This window comes from Scyliorhinus canicula, chromosome 14, assembly GCF_902713615.1.
Source record: "Scyliorhinus canicula chromosome 14, sScyCan1.1, whole genome shotgun sequence".
NCBI classification, from domain to species: domain Eukaryota; kingdom Metazoa; phylum Chordata; class Chondrichthyes; order Carcharhiniformes; family Scyliorhinidae; genus Scyliorhinus; species Scyliorhinus canicula.
This window is the reverse complement of record NC_052159.1, coordinates 27637809-27658247: the sequence shown is the minus strand read 5'-3', so window position 1 is coordinate 27658247 and position 20439 is coordinate 27637809. Positions and strand designations below refer to the sequence as shown.

The 20439-nt window shown below is 47.5% G+C and overlaps 1 protein-coding gene across 16 annotated transcripts in view; it reads left to right on the top strand.

Annotated features, from left to right (window-relative positions):
* Positions 1-20439, top strand: part of tsga10 (testis specific, 10) — a 243823-nt gene that overhangs the window by 75053 nt on the left and 148331 nt on the right. For 13 of the 16 annotated variants that reach the window (XM_038818645.1, XM_038818643.1, XM_038818648.1 and 10 more), the window contains one exon: positions 11217-11440. In XM_038818645.1, coding sequence (XP_038674573.1) covers positions 11366-11440 — 75 coding nt within the window. In that variant the 5' untranslated portion in view covers positions 11217-11365. The remainder of the gene's footprint in view (positions 1-11216; positions 11441-20439) is intronic. The other 3 variants (XM_038818640.1, XM_038818650.1, XM_038818649.1) reach the window with 1 other exon arrangement.

Genomic DNA, 20439 nt, shown 5'->3' with positions numbered 1-20439 from the left:
GGAGCGCACGGTAGAATTCTTCTAGTGACTCACCAGGAATTTGTTGAGTTGTTGCTAGTAGATGCCGGGCATAGACCTGATTCACAGGACGAATGTAATGTCCTTTCAGCAACTCCATTGCGGCATCAAAGTCGTCCGTGTCCTTGATGAGGGTGTAGACTTCTGGGCTCACCCTCGAGTGCAGGATCTGCAGTTTCTGTTCTCTTGTGGGTGTGTTTTCTGCTGTTCCGAGGTAGCCGTTGAAGCACACAAGCCAGTGCTAGAAAGTCGCCGCCGAGTTTACTGCGTGTGGGCTGCGTTGCAGACACACTGGCTTGATTCGGAGCTCCATTCTTTAAATCTAGCTTATTAAATTGATGCACAATCAATGACTACTAAAGCGAGGTTGTAGGGATGAGGCAGGGATGCCCTCTCTCCTCATTGCTCTTTGCCCTGGCTATAGAGCCATTGGCAATGGTGCTCAGAGCGTCAATCGACTGGCAGGGGATAGTGCAGAGATGGGTGGAGCATAAGGTCTCGTTGTACACTGACGATCTACTGCTCTATATATCAAACCCTTTGGAAGTTATTGGGGGGGATTATGGGCATATTGGAGGAATTTGACTGGTTCTCGGGATATAAATTGAATATGGGGAAGAGCGAGGTTTTTCTGATACAAGCGAGAGGGCAGGAGAGGATGCTGGGGGAGTTGCCATTTTGAGTTGTGGGGGAGAGCTTTCAGTATTTGGGTATTCAGGTGGTGCGGGGGTGGGAGCAGCTGCACAAGCTGAATTTGGCTAGGTAGGTGGAACAGATTAAGGGGGATTTTAGGAGATGGGATATGCTCCTGTCGGCGGGACGGGTGCAATAGGTGAAGGTCACGATTCTCCTGAGGTTCTTACTAATGTTCCAAAATCTCCCAAAGGCTTTTTTTAAGAGGGTGAAAGCACTGATTTTGGGGTTTGTTGGGCAGGTAAAGCTTCGCGGGTGAAGAAGGTGCTGCTGGAGCGGGGGGGGTTAGCTCTTCCAAATTTAATGAATTACTATTGGGCAGTGGGTATTGGAGGTGGGTAGTAGTGGAGGGGCTGGTATGGATGCGGATGGAGGCAATCTCTTGTAAAGGCTCGCATTTGGGGACACTGTTGACGGCGCCTTTACCGTTCTCGCCGGCCAAGTACTCCACAAGCCCGGTAGCGGTGGCGGCCCTGACGGTGTGGGGACAGTGGTGGCAGCTGTTGCGCTAACAATTGCACACAGAAACACAAAATGGTAGAAAAGAGGCTTTATTACCGTGAGATGTTATTACCTCAAGTGGAGCTGTAAAATGGCAGCTCAGGAGACCTCATGGATATTTATACTGCTCCTGTGGGCGGAGCTAGCCGGCAGGGGCTTACCGACAAACTATGCAGGGGCTTACCGACAAACCTGTAGTAGCCGGTGCTATTGTACATCCCCTAATAGAGGCACACACATATATATACAGTGGTATTACCACATTCACCCCCTGTTAAGAATGAGTCCGGCGGGGTGACGTGAAACTATAATGCATAAGCAGTGATTTATTTGCAGAGGGGGGGGGGGGGGGGGGGGGGGGGGGGAAGAGAAAAAAAATCAAGTGTCCATCGGGCAACCCTGTGCCCGTCATAGGTTGAGTCTGACTGGCGGTCTGACGGTTCGTTGAGAGCGACGCAGCAGTGGTGGCGACGTCTGCACAGGTGGTGTCGGCATCGGTGGTGGCGGTGTTGGTGCTGGCCAGTGGCTGGACGACTCCGGGAGCGTGCCAAAATCTTCCATGTCCTCTAGTGAGGGCAGGGGAACGAGGGATGGACCTGGTGGGGCTGATGTTGGGGGCGCCGGGGAAAAGGAGGGTGGCACGTGGGTGGGGAGGTGTGTGGGCGTGGGATCGGCACCCGAGGGAGCCAGGTCCCTGAGCGAGACTGTATCCTGGCGGCCGTCGGGGAACTCCACGTAGGCATACTGGGGGCTTGCGTGGAGCAGGCGTACCCTGTCCACCAAAGGGTCTGCCTTGTGGAGTCTGACATGCCTACGAAGTAGGACGGGCCCTGGAGCTGCGAGCCACGTCGGGAGCGATACCCCGGATGTAGACTTCCTAGGGAAGGTAAAAACACGTTCATGGGGTGTGTTGTTAGTAGCGGTGCACAGTAGTGACCGAATGGAATGGAGTGCGTCAGGGAGGACCTGCTGCCAGCGAGCGGCTGGGAGGTTCCTGGACCGTAGGGCCAGCTGGACGGCCCTCCATACTGTCCCGTTCTCCCTTTCTACCTGCCCGTTTCCCCGGTGGTTGTAGCTGGTCGTCCTGCTGGAGGCGATATCCCTGCTGAGCAAGAACTGACGCAGCTCATCGCTCATGAAAGAGGATCCCCTGTCACTGTATGTAGTCAGGGAAACCGAACAGAGCGAATATGGAATCAAGGGCCTTGATGATGGTGGCAGACGTCATATCCGGGCATGGGATGGCGAAGGGGAATCTAGAGAATTCATCGACCACACTAAGGATGTAGGTGTTGCGGTCGGTGGAGGGGAGGGGCCCTTTGAAATCCACACTCAGGCGTTCAAAGGGGGGGGGACGCTTTCACCAGGCGCGCGCGGTCTAGCCGGTAGAAGTGCGGCTTGCACTCCGCACAGATCTGGCAGTCTCTGGTGATTGTCCGTACTTCCTCGACAACAAAATAGGGCAGATTGCGGGCTTTGATTAGATGGTACAAACGAGTGACCCCCGGATGGCAAAGGCTCTCGTGCAAGGCATGGAGCTGGTTCACTTGTGCGCTGGCACATGTACCACCGGGAGAGGGCGTCTCTGGGCTCGTTGAGCTTGCCGGGGCGATACAAGATCTCATAATTATAGGTGGAGAGCTCGATTCTCCACCGCAAGATTTTATCATTTTTGATCTTGCCCCGTTGCGTGTTGTTGAACATGAAGGCAACTGACCGTTGGTCAGTGAGGAGGGTGAACCTCCTGCCGGCCAGGTAATGCCTCCAGTGCCGCACCGCCTCAACGATAGCCTGGGCCTCCTTTTTAACTGAGGAATGTCGAATTTCGGAGGCATGGAGGGTGCGGGAAAAGAATGCCACGGGTCTGCCTGCCTGGTTTAGAGTGGCGGCAAGGGCGACATCTGAAGCGTCGCTCTCTACTTGGAAGGGCAGTGTCTCGTCTACTACGTGCATCCCGGCCTTGGCTATGTCTGAGCGAATACGGGCGAAGGCCTGTTGTGCCTCGGCCACGAGGGGAAATTGCGTGGACTGGATCAGTGGGCGGGCCTAGTCCGCGTATTGTGGGACCCACTGGGCGTAGTAAGAAAAGAACCGTAGGCATCGTTTGAGAGCCTTGGGGAAGTGGGGAAGGGGAAGCTCCATGAGGGGGCGCATGCAGTCGGGATCGGGCACCAGTAGTCCGTTTTGGACTACGTAGCCGAGGATGGCTAAGCGGTCTGTGCTGAATACGCGCTTCTCCTTGTTATAAGTTAGATTGAGGAGAGATGCGGTGGGAGAAATTTGGCAAGGTTGGCGTCATGGTCCTGCTGGTCGTGGCCGCAGATGGTGACATTATCTAAGTACGGAAACATGGCCCGCAGTCCGTACCGGTCAACCATTCGGTCCATTTCTCGTTGAAAGACCGAGACCCCATTAGTGACGTCGAAGGGAAGCCTAAGGAATTGATAGAGGCGACTGTCCACCTCGAAGGCAGTGTAGGGACGGTCCGATTTATGAATGGGGAGCTGGTGGTAGGCGGATTTCAGGTCAATTGTTGAGAAGACCCGGTACTGTGCAATCTGACTGACCATATCAGATATGCGAGGGAGGGGGTAAGCGTCGAGCTGCGTATACCGGTTGATGGTCTGGCTGTAGTCCACGACCAGCCTGTGTTTCTCCCCAGTTTTAACCACCACCACTTGAGCTCTCCAGGGGCTATTGCTGGCCTCGATAATACCCTCCCTAAGCAGCCGCTGGACTTCGGACCTGATGAAGGTCTTGTCCTGGGTGCTGTACCGTCTGCTCCGGGTGGCGACGGGTTTGCAATCTGCAGACAGATTGGCAAAGAGAGAGGGAGGGTCAACCTTGAGGGTCGTGAGGCCACAAATGGTGAGTGGGGGTAAGGGTCCACCGAATTTGAGGGTGAGGCTCTGGAGGTTACATTGGAAGTCCAGGCCCAGTAAAAGTGTCGCACAGAGGTTGCGGAGAACGTACAGGCGGAAACGGCTGAATTCCACGCCTTGTACGGTGAGTCTGACCAGACAGAAGCCCTTGATCGGGACAGAGAGGGATCCGGAGGCCAGGGAGATCCGCTGGTTGGCGGGATGGACCACGAGGGAGCAGCGCCTTACCGTGTCCGGATGAATGAAGCTATCGGTGCTCCCGGAGTCAAGTAGGCAGTAGGTCGCGTGGCCGTTGATGAGCACCGTCGTTGAAGCGGTGGCCAGGTTGCGAGGATGGGATTGGTCGAGCATCATGGAGGAAAGTAGCGGGTGATCGTCTGAAGAGTCCGAAGATTCCGTTGCGTAGCGGCAGCGACCCGGGTCCCGTGATCCAGTCCCGAGGGGAGGACAAAATGGCGGCGTCCGGAGTACCTGCGGGGAAGAAAATTGCGGTGCCCATGCAGCGCATGTGGCCCCGGGAGCTGCGGATGGCAGGGCCCATTGTGCGATCGGCTGGGAAAAGGAGAAGAGGTCGGGCGCGATAGAGGCAACAGCGCGGGCCTGACACACCGCTGCAAAGTGGCATTTCTTGCCACAAGATTTGCAGGTCGCGGCGCGGACCGGGCAGCGCTGGCGGGGGTGCTTCTGCTGGCCGCAGAAGTAGCAGCGGGGACCCCCAGGATGCGCGGTATGGCGAGAAGCGCAGGCATACTGCGCGGGAGCGGCCCCAGTCGGGGGGGGGTCGGTAGCGGGGTCCACGAGGGGTAGAATGGGTGGGCCGTGCGGTAGGATGAGTGGGCGGGGTAGGATTGCACATTACGGGAAGCGACCGTCATAGAGAGCGCTAAAGTCTTTGTCGCTGCTAGATCGAGCAGTCGTTGCCGGATGGGGTCCGATGCAATACCCGTTACAAATGCATCCCGCATGAGGTGATTGGAATGTTCCGTAGCCGAGATGGCCTGGCACTCGCAGTCCCGTACTAGAGGGATAAGGGCCCGCCAGAAGTCCTCAATCGACTCACCCGGTTGCTGGACGCGAGTGGCGAGTACATGCCTCGCAAACAGAGTGTTCGTCGACTGGACATAATTCTCTTTGAGCAGTTCCATAGCACGGGCGTAGGTCGGCGTGTCCTATATCAGCGGGAACACGCTGGAGCTCAGTCTGGAGTAAAGGAGTTGTACCTTCTGAGCCTCCGATAGTGCAGGGTCTGCTGAGGAGATGTAGGCTTCGAAGACAGCCAGCCAGTGGTTAAAGTCTTTCCTGGCGTTCGGCGATTGCGGATCCAGCTGCAGGCGATCAGGCTTGATTCTGATGTCCATGATTTGGGAAATCTCACGGTAATAAATTGTTGCGCTAACAATTGCACACAGAAACACAAAATGGTACAAAAGAGGCTTTATTACCGTGAGATATTATTACCTCAAGTGGAGCTGTAAAATGGCAGCTCAGGAGACCTCATGGATCTTTATACTGCTCCTGTGGGCGGAGCTAGCCAGCAGGGGCTTACCGACAAACTATGCAGGGGCTTACCGACAAACCTGTAATAGCCGGTACTATTGTACATCCCCTAATAGAGGCACACACATATATATACAGTGGTATTACCACAGCAGCATCTGAGCGCTGATCTGTGGGAATCATAGGTTTGCTCCGGGGATGCTGGACGGGAGGGGGGGGGGGGGGCAGCTTTTCGAGCTTGGATGAGTTGGAGGAATTTGAGTTGCCCGCCAGGAATTTGTTCGGTATTTACAGGTAAGGGATTTTGTCAGGAAGCAGGTACCGTCCTTTCCCCATCTATTGCCCCAGGGGCTACAGGACAAGATGGTGTCAAAAACAGGAGTAGGCCAGGGTAAAGTGTCGGAAATGTATAAGGATTTGCTGGATTGGGACGGAGCCCCGATAGGGGTAGTGAAGCGTAAGTGGGAGTAAGAGTTGGGGAGGGAGGTGGAGAATGGGGTGTGGGAGAAGGCTTTGAGGAGGATGAACGCATCCTCGTCGTGTGCTAGGCCTAGCCTTATTCAGTTCAAGGTGGTCCACAGGTCACATATAACGGTGGCCAGGATGAGCAGGTTTTTTGAAGGTGGAGGTTATGTGTGGGCGGTGTGCGGGTGGCCCCGCGAATCATGTCCATATGTTATGGGCCTGTCCAAAGCTTGGGGGATTTTGGCAGGGTTCACCGACGTTATGTCGGAGGTCTTAAAGGTGAAGGTGGTCCCTGTCCAGAAGTGGCGGTCTTTTGGAGTGTCAGAAGACCCGGGAGTCCAGGGGCCGAGAGAGGCCGATGTTTTGGCCTTTGCCTCCCTGGTAGCCTGGAGTTGGATCTTATTGGAATGGCGGGACTCGGGGCTGCTGAAGGCGGGGGTTTGGGTAAGTGACCTAGCAGAGTTCCTCAGGCTGGAGAAGATAAAATTCGCGTGAGAGGGTCTGTGGAGGGGTTTGCCTGAGGATGGCAGTTGTTCATCGATTTCTTTGAAAGCAGTTAAGATGTCAGCAATGGGGATTGGGGGATGAGGGGTGAAATGGAGGCTGCCACTTTGGGTGTAGATCTTTTGGAGCTGTGCACTCCCAGCATTTTCTGTTTTATTTAAGATTTTCCCATTAGAAAGTAATAGTAAAATTGGACAGTGTCAACGTGGATTTATAAAAGGGAAATCATGCTTGACCAATTGAAGAGATCTACCATGCGGAATTAGTGAAGTCTTGCGAAACTAAAACTCAGTAGAAATTTGAGTTAAACTTCTCGGATGCAAACAAGAACCTTTATTGCCTCTATTTGATTACAATTAGCAGAAACTTAAATCTATTCTCAATAAAATCCGGTTAGCAAAATAACTTAAAGAGAAGTAACTTGTACACAATTTAACTTTCAAAATGACAAAACAGCTTGTATTTACTTCAAGAGTTAGAGTTGAAAAGTGAAAATATTAAAAACAGGGATAGCGAATAGTTAGATCAAAGTACAGGATGATCCTGGAATAAAGATGGCCGTACGGACCCACCATGTTTAAGGGAAATCTTATCAGTCTTGAGCCATCTATCTACACCTCTGTCGTCCTAATTGGTTTGGGTTAGAATCAAATACATTTGATTTGATGGTTAACTGTCAATCCTTAATGTGCAACATAAGTTCTGAATGTTTCATGTTTGAATATTTGTGTATGTTATGGAATGCGATTCTGTGCTTTTATCATGACTGGTTTCTACTGGTTTTCTGCTGACATTCACATTCTGGACAATGGTGCCTTCATATTGCTATGGTGCTTACTTGGCCTTGATCTGATTACTGGTGCAGCTCATTTCTTAATGTCAAACTGTCTTTGAAAATATGTTTATTAGAACAATAGCTTTTTCATCTTGCTTCGTGAAAATGTTTTTATCTCCAATTCATTTATGCATGTGTCAGGCTTTTTGTGTCTCTGTTGAAGTTATGTATTTTGTCATGACCTGAGGTCAGTACTATGACCTCAGGTCATGACAAAATACATAACTTCAACAGAGACACAAAAAGCCTGACACATGCATAAATGAATTGGAGATAAAAACATTTTAAAATGGGTAGTAAACCTGGGTCTTAATATTTACACTAAATAGCCTTCTTTTACCTATCGGATCGATCAGGAAATAGTCAAATTACTATCACCATCCTATGTATGTTACTTGTAACATGGATAAAGGACAACCAATGGATGTGGTGTATTTAGATTTTCAGAAGGCTTTTGATAAGATCCCACACAGTGTGATAATAAACAGAATTACAGCACATAGGATTGGAGGTAATATACTAGTATGGATTGAGAATTGATTGACAGACACAAAGCAGAATTGGTTGACAGATAGAAAGCAGAGAGAACATATGTAATGTATAGAGCAAGAGAGTAGCCAGAGAAAGGGTTGGTCCATTTAAGGATATTGGAGGGAATCTATGTATGGAACCAGATACTAAATAAATACTTTGCCTCCGTATTCACCAAAGAGAAGGACTTGGTGGATGAGGAGTATAGGGTAGTGTGTAGATAGTCTGAGTCATGTTGATATTAATAAAGAGGAGATGTCGGGCATCTTAAAAAGCATTAAAGTAGTTAAGTCCCCAGGGCCTGATGGGATCTACCCCAGATTACTGAGGGAGGCAAGGGAGGAAATTGCGGGGGCCTTGACAGTAATCTTTGTATCCTCATTGGCAACAGGTGAAGTTCCAGAGGACTGGAGAGTAGCCAATGTTATTCCATTGTTTAAGAAGGGCAGCAGGGATAATCTAGGAAATTATAGGCCAGTGAGCCTACCACTTGAGTGGTAGGGAAATTATTGGAAAAGGTTCTTAGAGATAGGATTTACTCAGATTTGGGGACAAATGGACTTATTAGTGATGGAAAGCATGGTTTTGTGAAGCAGAGGTCATGCCTCAATAATTTGATTGAGTTTTTTGAGGAAGTGACAAAGATGATAGATGAGGGAAAGGCAGTAGATGTTATATACATGGACTTCAGTAAAACTTTTGACAAGGTACCTCATGGTAGACTGGTACAAAAGGTGAAGTCACATGGGATCAGAGGAGAGCTGGCAAGTTGGATACAGAACTGGCTTGGGGACAGAAGGTAGCAGTAGAAGGGTGCTTTTCTGAATGGAATGCTGTGACTAGCGGTGTTCCACAGGGATCAGTCTGGGGCCTAAATAAATGATTTGGAAGAAAATGTAGCTGATCTGATTAGTAAGTTTGCAGATGACACAAAAATTGGTGGAGTTGCAGATAGTGAAGAGGATTGTCAGGATTACAGCGGGAAATAAACTGGTTGGAGTCTTGGGCAGAGACTCTAGGATGGTGATAGTAATCTTGCGAGTACTGACAGGCAGAGAGATCATGGCGTGAATGTCCACGATCGCTGAAAGTGGCAACGCATGTGGATAATGTGGTCAAGAAGGCATACGGCATGCTGGCTGTCATTGGTTGGAGCCTGGAATATAAAAATTGGCAAATCATGTTGCAGCTATACAGGACCTTAGTTAGGCCTCACTTTGAATATTGTGTACAATTCTGGTCGCCACACTTTCAGAAGAATGTGGATGCTTTTGAGAGGGTACAGAAGCCATTTACTAGGATGTTGCTTGGTATGAAGGACATTAGCTATGAGGAGAGATTAGTTAAACTTGGTCTGTTCTCACTGAATGACAGAGATTGAGAGGCAACTTGATAGAGGTCTATAAGATTGAGTGGCATGGACAGAGTGGATAGTCAGATGCTGTTTCCGAGGGTAGGAGAGTCAAGTACTAGGGTACATAAGTTTAAAGTGCGTGGGGAAAGGTTTAGAACAGATGTGCGAGGCAAGTTTTCTTTTTACACAGAGGGTGGTAAATATATGGAACGCGCTGCCTGGGGAGGTGGTGGGAACGCGCTGCCTGGGGAGGTGGTGGGAACGCGCTGTCTGGGGAGGTGGAGGGAATGCGCTGCCTGGGGAGGTGGTGGGAACGCGCTGCCTGGGGAGGTGGTGGGAACGCGCTGCCTGGGGAGGTGGTGGGAACGCGCTGTCTGGGGAGGTGGTGGGAACGCGCTGCCTGGGGAGGTGGTGGGAACGCGCTGCCTGGGGAGGTGGTGGGAACGCGCTGCCTGGGGAGGTGGTGGGAACGCGCTGCCTGGGGAGGTGGTGGGAACGCGCTGCCTGGGGAGGTGGTGGGAACGCGCTGCCTGGGGAGGTGGTGGGAACGCGCTGCCTGGGGAGGTGGTGGGAACGCGCTGCCTGGGGAGGTGGTGGGAACGCGCTGCCTGGGGAGGTGGTGGGAACGCGCTGCCTGGGGAGGTGGTGGGAACGCGCTGCCTGGGGAGGTGGTGGGAACGCGCTGCCTGGGGAGGTGGTGGGAACGCGCTGCCTGGGGAGGTGGTGGGAACGCGCTGCCTGGGGAGGTGGTGGGAACGCGCTGCCTGGGGAGGTGGTGGGAACGCGCTGCCTGGGGAGGTGGTGGGAACGCGCTGCCTGGGGAGGTGGTGGGAACGCGCTGCCTGGGGAGGTGGTGGGAACGCGCTGCCTGGGGAGGTGGTGGGAACGCGCTGCCTGGGGAGGTTAAAAATGAGTCACTAAAAACTAGAATTTAGATCCAACAATCAATAAGGAAGGCAAATAATATGTTGGCCTTCATCACAAGGGGTTTTGAGTACAGAGGTAAAGATGTCTTGCTGCAATTGTACAGAGCCTTCGTGCAAATGTACAGTTTTGGTCTCCTTTATCGAAGGTAGGATATACTTCCCATAGAGGGAGTGCAAAGAGGTTCACCAGACTGATCCCAAGGATGGCAGAGTTGCCTTATGAGGAGTGATTGGGGAAACTGGATCTGTATTCCCTAGAGTTTCGAAGACTGAGGTGAGCTCATTGAAGCTTGCAAACTTTTCACAAGGGTGTGACAGGGTCAATGGAGATGGTATGTTTCCCCTGGCTGGTGAGTTTAGAACAAGGAGACATAATCTCACAATAACAGATAGGACATTTAAGACTGAGTTGAGGAGGAATTTTTGGGTCATATACCCCAAAGGGCTGTGGAAATGTAATCATTGTTGCTTCACAGTGCCAGGGTCCCAGGTTCGATTCCCGCTTAGGTCACTGTGCGGAGTATGCACGTTCTCCCTGTGTCTGCGTCGGTTTCCTCCGGGTGCTTCAGTTTCCTCTCTCAAGTCCCGAAAGACGTACTGTTATGTGAATTGGACAGTCTGAATTCTCCCTCCGTGTACCCGAACAGGCACCAGCAAATTTTTGGCCAATCTCAATCAACTTTCCACAGCATAAATGTACCAGCAAATTAGCGATCATGTAGCGAGGAAAGCAAAAAGTGACTGATGTGGGACATTGGAAAGACAAATCACCCTTGTCTAATAGGGTTGCTTTATTAAGTTTACTCTGGCAGTGTATTTTGCTGCTGATCTAGGTATGTTATGTGCTGTAACATCAGAATCATCTGTCTCACTGAATTATTTTTTTAAAAAAGAAAGCTGCATTTACCAAATTAGAGAATAATGAATTTAGCAGTCTGCAATACAAGATAGTTCATGTGACAAACTAATATCACTGATCTCATTCCATCTTTCTGCTTGTTCCATTTCAGGTCTTGAATTGGTTCCAGGATCAGAAAAAAAAGAAATTCAACGACGCTCATATGAGAAAAATAAATCTCCTTTTCTTTTAGATACATTTGTGAAGACTATAGCACAAGAAAGAGATTTCTACAAAGCTGAGGTAGAATACTTATTAAAGATGTTGAGAAACAAGTCTTCAAGCCAATGCAATTCATCCAGAGGACGTAGTCCACTGCGCTCATCTCCCGTGAAGGTACTTCATATGAAATATAATAATTGTATTGAAATTATTTCCTTAAAGGTATAATATTATCAAGAGAGAGGCATGCAGAGACAAGACTATGCCTGACTGAGATGTAGACAGATTGTGTAGAAGGGAATTTGGTTCAAGTGGTAGGTTCTGGTTAAGTTCAAATTTAGATTAAGAGTTATATTCTCACAATGTTAGTTTAATAGCCGAATTAAAACTGCCTGAAGTTGCAGTTATCTGTAAATCAGCTGGCAGTAGTTGCCCTCAATAGGTGATGTGTATACAGTGTATAGTTGTGAATTTGGTTCAGGTGGGAATTCCGTGCAGAGGGGCAAAGAGGTGCTTTTTCTACTTTTTTTTCAGCCTCCAGTAAGTGGTGAGTTCCTTCCTTGTCTTCAAGCTAGATGAGTGCAACTTTCTATTACTTTACCTGTGTAAATAATTAACTCATTGACAAATTAAGTAAATAAGGTTTGACAGAAATGGCAGGCTTGGTGGTGTGCACAAAGATGGAGAGTGACATAGCTGATTCTGAGACTAGATCCTGAATCTAAATAAAGGAAACTACAATGGTATGAGGCATGAGTTGGTATTTGCAAACCTATGGAATGCATTGCAATCCCAGACAACCTTATCTGCAGAAAGTGTCTGCAACGGAGGCAACTTCGACTCCAAATTGCTGTGCTGGAGTCTGAGTTGCGGACATTGTGAGCATCAGCAATAAGGAGAGTCGCCTGGATACTTTGTTCAAGAGACAGTCTCTCCCCTTAAGTTAGGCAGAAGTTGGTCAATGGTCAGGGACAGGAGAGTGTGACTGTAGTCAGGCATGTAAGGGGAACCAGCATGTAGTATTAGAGGAGCCTCAGCTGCTGACTTCATCCAACAGGTACGAAAGATGCTTGCTACCTGTGTGGATGAAAAGGACTGCAAGGTGGAAGAAAGGGCTGACCACAGTACTATGGTTAAGGGTGACTTTAATCTGCATATCGATTGGGCAAGTCAATACCAATACCATAACAATACCATAGAGGAGGAATTCATGGAGTGTATACGGGATGGTTTTCAGGGCCAGTACGTTGAAGAACCAATGAGAGAAAGGCTATCATAGACTGGCTACTGTGTAATGAGGAAGTAATAATTGGCTATCTAGTTGTGTAAGGCCTCTTGTGAAGGCATCGAGGGAGCAGACACCAGTACTTATGAGGCTAAGATGCTGGAAAAGGTGATGGGGGAGGAGGCCTTCGACAGGCCCCTGGAACTTGACCAAGCCCACCAATGAAGAAGCTGCAGGCAAACAAGCAGGTTCGGGACGTTGTGGAGGGGCGGGTACCGTCCTTTCTTGGGTTGCCATCCTTGTGGTTGCGGGATGGGGTGCTGTTGGGGGTGGGGTGGTCAGGGGGGGGCAGGTGTCTAGGAGGAAGGGAAGAGCAGGGGGTATGCGGGTGTTGATTATTATGTTGTACCAGTGTGTTCCTGCTCTCATTTGTGTGTTTTTATAAATGCCTTGATAAAAATATTTTTTAAAAAGTGGCCTTAAAAATAGTGGATGTATTGGTGGTTATCTTCCAAGATTATATGGTCTCTATAATTGGAGGGTAGCTAATGTAACCCCTCTATTTAAAAAGGGAGGCAAAGAGAAAACTGAATTATCGACCTGTAAGCCTGACATTGGTAGTGGGGACAATGCGAGAGTCCATTATAAAAGATTTAATAGCAGAATCCAACAGTGGAAAACAGTGGCAGGAGAGGACAGAGTCAGCATGGATTTACGAAAGGGCAATCATACTTGACTAATCTACTGAAATTCTTTGAGGTTGTAACTAGTAGAGTAGAGTTCATGCGGGGGAACCACTGGATGTGGTTTATTTGTCTTGCTGAAGGCTTTCAACAAAATCCCACATGTAAGATTAGCGTGTAAAATTAAAGTCCGTAAGATTGGGAGGATTAGCGTGTAACATTAAAGCCCATAAGATATGAGGGATTAGCGTGTAAAATTAAATCCCGTAAGATTGGGGGTAGTGTATCAGGCTGGATAGAAAACTGGTTGGTAGACAGAAAACCGAGTACGAATAAACGGGTCTTTTCCAAATGGCAGGCCGTAGAGATTAGTGCTAGGATCCCCAAGGAACCCAGCTATTCACAATGTACATTAATGATTTAGATAAGTGAACTAAATATAGTATCTCCAAATCCAATGGTGGTGAGGTGGTAATAGTGGGGAAGGGCGCTAATGATATTAAAATTTATGCTAATAGAGTTTCCGGCCTTTCATGGCAGGAATCCATGACATCATTGACGATGATGTGGAGATGCCTGCGTTGGATTGGGGTGGGCACAGTAAGAAGTCTTATAATACCAGGTTAAAGTCCAACAGGTTTGTTTCACATCACTAGCTTTCGGAGCGTAGTTCCTTCATCAGATGACTCATCATTGACCAAGGACGGGGACAATCAGAACCGGACTCCCATTGGATTCTCTGTCACTGCCATTATTCCCGCCTGCCGAAAATGAGGACAGAAAATCACCAACCCCTTGTGTCTGCCTCGAAGGAGATACAAAAAAACTCCCTGAAATATTGGGAAGCCATTATGAAATAGAAGATGTGAAAAAAATTAGCATGAGGGAAAAAAAGTAGTGCTGGAGAAATTATAGTTGATAAATTCCCTGGGTTTAGATTGGTTGGGTTTTCTGTGTTGGGGGTGGAGGGGGAGGAAATGGGTGCCTATTTGAGTTGGGAGGAATGGTTAGCAGATGTTTGGAAGGGGTGTTCGGTGGACTGCCGAGATGCGGGGTAGATAAAAAGCTGGCAACGATGGTCTCTTTATATATAAACTGACGTAGGGGTGGAGGAGGCTTCAATCTTGGGTGGACCTGGATTCAAGGGAGGTTGGGGCCCAGTTTTATGAGGATGCTATGTGGTGTATTTAGATTTACAGAAGACTTTTGACATGGTCCCACACAGGAGGTTAGGAAGCAAAATTAGACCTCATGTGATTGGGAGAAACATAACTGGGTATGGACTGAGGATTGGTTAACAAACATTAAACAGGAAGTAGGGATAAATGGACATTTTCCCGGTTGGCAGACTCTGACTCGTGGGGTACCACGAGGATCATTGCTCGGTCCCCAGCTATGCACAATCTACACCAATGATTTGTATGTGAAGATCAAATGTAATATTTCCAAATTTGCTGATTAGTCAAGCCTGGTGGGAATGTGAGTTGAAGGGTATGTGGGAATGTGAGTTGTGAGGGAGGTGCAAAGAGGCTTCAGGGTGATTTCGGCAGGCTAAGTGAGTGGGCCAGAGAATGGCAGACGGAATATGTGAAAAAATGTGAGGCTATTTTTTAAATGAGAGATCGGAAAATCATCTTGTCCGAAAAGATGTGTGTTCTTGTTCATAAGTCACTGAAAGCTAACATGCAGGTGCAACAAGCAATTCAGAAGGCAAATGGTATGTTAGCCTTTACTGCAAGGGGATGAGTGTACTGGAGTAAGGAAGTCTTAATCGGCCATCAGTCTTGATCTTAATCATAATCAACCTTGATCGTAACGAACGGCTTGAAGGCCGAATGGCTTCCTGATCCTTTTAGAAACATAGATTATGTTTTGCTGGTGTTGTATAGAGCTTTGGTGAGACTGGATCTGGAGTATTGTGTGCAATTTTGGTCTCGTTACCTAAGTAAGGATATACTGGCTATAGAGGGGGTGCAACAAAGGTGCACCAGACTAATTCCATGGAGAATTTGTGACAAATGAACTTATAATGTGAAAACTTAAATATTTGATGTATGATTTTTACTATTATTTGTTGTGCCAAGTTGGAGAATATGGGCTGGGATTCTCCGTTCTCGAACCTAAATGCTTCCACCAGTAGAACATTAGGACTGGTCTCCGCTGGAACTAGGAGTGGCACCCAGGTGCAAGTCTCACACCTTTACCATGCAAATTTATGCATGGTGGAGATTTCGCCAGATTCCATCCAAATCCCAGTGTTGGGCTGCCATTTTGAGCTGGTGGCCCAATCACAAAGTCTGGTGGTAGGTAGCCCCCCACCCCCAAAACACAAATCCTGACACTCCCGGCTGACAAGGAGGGGCCACCCCCCACCAGCACAAGAATAACGGCATGGTCCCTTTTCCCCCTGGCATTGCCAATGGTGCACTGTCCCCGGCACCATGGCTCCTACATGCTGGCAGTGAAACCTGTGCCTGGTGCGGTGGACCCCGATGGGTCTCAAGGGACTCAGACATAGGTCATGTGCCCCTATGTTGCTGCCAGGTTGAAGAGGGAGTCCTCCAAAGTCCTGAGGGTTGGGTGAGAGTTTGACCTCGGGACCCTACTCCTGGGATGTGTCTGGCCTGCCCCTTCCTGGATAACCTGAACATCCTCACCACATCAAAGGAGATAAATTGTCTCACATTCTCTTTTCTCACAGAAGAAAGCACGTGGCTGCTTTTGATGTGCGGAGGATCTCTCAATCATAGCAACAGTGTTTAGAAACATTGTGGTTAACATCAAAGCAGGTTACTTAAGATGTATTCAAGCATGGAAGGGAAAGATAAGTAAACAATCCACCAAGCAACTGTATCTGAACCATTAAACTATCAATCACAGGCTTCCAACCCGTTACTTGCATACTTATGTATGCAAAACCTAAATTTGCATCCTCCCGCCAACGCAGGATGGGTGGTGCACCACACCTGGTGGTGGGGCAGTGGAGAATTACAATGGGTTTGGAGCCTCGTGTCGATCCCGTTTTTCGGGCGATGCTCCAATTGGGATTCCCGATTGCAGTTGCGCGGAATGGAAAATCCTGGCCATGGTCTCTCACCTGCCTCTTCTGTTTTACTGTTGAATCTCTCTCCTTTTTTTCTACCCTCCACCTCCACTGATATATACTGTATTTGTTCTCTTTGCATCTCTCCCCTTAATTATATATGACAATTTGTGACAACAAATTGAATGATTTTAGTCACAACTTATATTTTAAAACAACTTTAACATAGGAGCGTAATCAGACAATATGAGGGGGGAGGGTGGGATCAGCCATGATCACATTTAGGGTGTTCACGGTGTTAGGCTTGGGAGGGTAAAGTGCCTACTCCTGTTCCAAGGTCATGTGTTCTAGGGAGGAGATGCTCTGGCTGATTTCGTAAACTAGTTCGAAACTGTACCGAAAACAACCCCTCTCTAAATGTCGGAAAGACCAAGGAACTGATCATCGACTTCACGAAATGTAGCACGACACACTACATCTGCATTAATGGCTTTGAAGTGGAGATGGTCGATAGCTTTAAGTTCCTGGGGGTAACCATCGCCAACAGTCTGTCCTGGTTCACTCACGTTGATGCAACAGTCAAGAAAGCCCAACAACGTCTCTACGTCCTATGGAAGCTAAAGAAATTAGTCATGTCTGCATCGACTCTCACAAACTTCTACAGATGTGCCATAGAAAGCATCCTATCCGGCTGCATCACAACCTGGTATGGAAACTGCTCGGCCCAAGATCGCAGGAAACTGCAGAGTGTGGTGAACTCAGACCAACGCATCACACAAGCTGGCCACCCACACATTGGCTCTGTATACACCTCCCGCTATTCAGGGTGCTCCGATGCAGAGGGATCTGGGTGTCCTCGTGCATGAGTCAGAAAATGAGCATGGAGGTGCAGCAAATAATAAGGAAAGCAAATGGAAAACAAATGGAATGTTGGAATTTATAGCAAAAGCAATTGAGTATAAAAGGTAAGGAAGTGTTGTTCCAATATCCAAGACATTGGTAAGAGCGCACCTGGAGCACCATTGACTCTCCTCCTACGACAATACTAGGGAGGGAGTTTCAAAGTTTACACTCTAGACACTTGAAGACAAAGCTGCCAATCAAAAGGGAATTTGGGATGTACAAGTGTCCTAAGTTGAAGGCATACAGAATTCTTAAGAGGTTAAAATATGTGGAAGAATTTACAGAAATGGGAAGGGGTGAGAATTTGATATGAGGTTGAAAACTTTAAAAATAAGGTGTTGGTGGACTGGGAATCATTGTAGGCCAGCGACCAGCAAAGAAATGGGGCAGAAAACAAAAGAGTGGTAATGGCATGTACTTCTGATTCCATCATGGGGAATGGTGTGCCACTGATATTTATTATTTGCCACAATGGTAAAGGATCAGAATTACTGTTAAATGGGTTTAATATTCATCCAAAAAACAGATTATTTTGTGCATGAAGTCATGTTTCAGTTCACGTGTGCCTACCCTTGAAGGTAGTCCTTCACTGTGCTTCAGCTTTACTTGCACTGAGGAAAACCATGATGCAACTTATTGGAGCATAACCTCAGCAGACTATTCACAGCCTTTCCCATAGACTCCTAATTCTGTACCTTTTGTGATTGTTTCTGACCAACCAGGGTGTACACACTCCAGAGATTAAGAGGATAGGGTGGCAGGTGGAGCAGTGGTTAGCACTGCTGCCTCACAGTGGCGAGGACCAGGGTTTGATCCCTGCCCCGGGTCACTGTCAGTGTGAAGTTTGCACATTCTCTCCGTGTCTGAGTTGGTCTCACCCCTGCAACATAAAGATGTGCAGGGTAGATGGATTGGCCATGCTAAATTACCTCTTAATTGGAAAAAATAAAAATAAATTAACAATCTAGGATGACATAGCCACTGCATTGTTGGGGGGGTCCTGCAGATGCCATCTTTCAGATGTGGCATTAAATTGAGGCTGTGTCTGCTCTTTCCGGTGGAAAGTAAAGATCCATTGGCAATATTTTGAGCCTGAACAGGGGATTTATCCCTGATGTCCTGACCAGTATAATATATCCCTCAACCAACATGATTAAAGCAGACTATTTGACCATGATCACGTTGCTCTATTTGGGGATTTTTTTCTGCATAAATTAAATGGTGTTTCTTATGTTACAAAAATCACATCAAAGGGTACTGGATGTTCTGAGTTTTTGTGAAAGGCGCTATATAAATTCAAATCTTTTTTTATTGGAAAACCGCCCCTTGAGTTTTACTAAACTGTAGCTGAATGTAGAGCACACAATAATGCTCTATAGTGGTAGAATTGTGAACTAGAAAAAGTCATGATGAAACTGCACATCCTTTGGCTTTCATAAATTTCAAGATCACATTTTAGGTGCTCTCTGCTCCTGAAATGCTTATCATTACCCAGAAACCCAGAAATATGTATAATTATTTCCAATCTATGAACTTCACTCCTTAAGGAAAGCTATCAGAAACCAGGATTGATCGCCCAGTGATCCCAGGCCCCAGGAGCTGCCTTGGTGTTGTTTCTTTGTTGTTCTAAGATCCTGAGTGTTCTCCCTCCTAAAATTACCACTGGACCCTGAGACCTGATCCCAGTACTGCCAAAATCGATAGATTGGTACCAACAATGATCTAATTGATATAAATGGCTTTTCTTATAAAGCTTATGCATGAATTGTTCTAAAACATATATGGGAGACATGCTAGTAAGATGTTAACAGTCTTGCATTTACATTTCTGTTCTAAAATTAACAATGAACAAATCACATTAATTGCCATTTGTGGGAAAGAGTTGCAAACTTCTACCATCATTTTATGAAATTGTTTCCTAATTTCACCCCTGAAAGGTCTGGGTCCAATTTATAGACTATGTCCCTAGTTAGTCCTAGACTCCCAACTAATGGGAAATTCTTTCTCTCAATCAACTCTCCAGTCAATCTCACTGATTCAATCATCTTCTTCTTCCTCTTTGATGTTTGTATAACACTTCCTATCTCAATTTCCATGATAGCTTCCATTAATAAGTGTTTCTACCAGAATAGTCATTGAACTTCTTCGATTGACTCACATGAAAGTTGCTGTTTGCTCACAATCTCTTCAAATCATCTCATTAGTACACAAATTAACACTGGTTATAAAATATCCAGATATGATGGGAGCAATAATTATATGCAAGTGAAATTTACATGGATTGGGGCAATTAAATAAATATAATAATAAAGTAACAGAGAGGCCATTAAGCATCTTGAGCCTGTTCCACTATTTGGTGAGATCATAGTTCATAAATTCATAAGAAATAGGAGCAGAATTAGGCCATTTGATCCATCGAGTCCTCTCCGCCATTGGGTCACTGATCTGTTCCTCATCTGCTGCCTACAATGTTACAGACCAAGAACTAGTTTACGAAATCTCCTCCCTGGAACACATGACCAAGGAACTGGAGTGGGCACTTTACCCTCCTGAGCCTAACACCCTCAATGTGATCATGGCTGATCCCATCCTGGCCTCGCTCCACCGTCCTGCCCGTTCTCCATAATCCATCAACCCATTATCAATTAAAAATCTGTCTAACTCTCTTTAAATTTATTTGCTGACCTTGCATCCACCACACTCTGGGGTAGGAAAATCCACAGTTTAACAACCCTTTGGGTTTAAATTTGCTACCTCTTATTGTAAGATTATGACCTCTCGTTTTAGAATGCCCCACAAGAGGAAGCATCAGCTCCACGTCTTTTTTATCCATACCTCTGAGCATCTTGTATACCTCTATTAGATCTTCCCTCATTCTTCTAAACTCTGGAGAATATAGGCCTAAACTGTTCAATCTCTCCTCCTACGACAAACCCCTCATCTCTGGAATCAATCTAGTGAACCTCCTCTGAACTGCCTCGCCTCAAATAAGGGGACCTCTACTGTACTCCCTGTACACACGTTACTGTGTGGCAAGATTTAACTCCAACTCAATCTATAAGTTTATGGATGATACGACTGTGGTGGGTCGTATCTCAAATAATGATGAATCAGACTACAGAAGGGAGATGAACCACTTGGTTGCATGGTGTACCGAAAACAACCCCTCTCTAAATGCCGGAAAGACCAAGGAACTGATCATCGTCTTCAGGCAGTATGGCATGACACACACCCCCATCTGCATCAATGGCTCCGAAGTGGAGATGGTCGATAGCTTTAAGTTCCTGGGGGTAACCATTGCCAACAGTCTGTCCTGGTC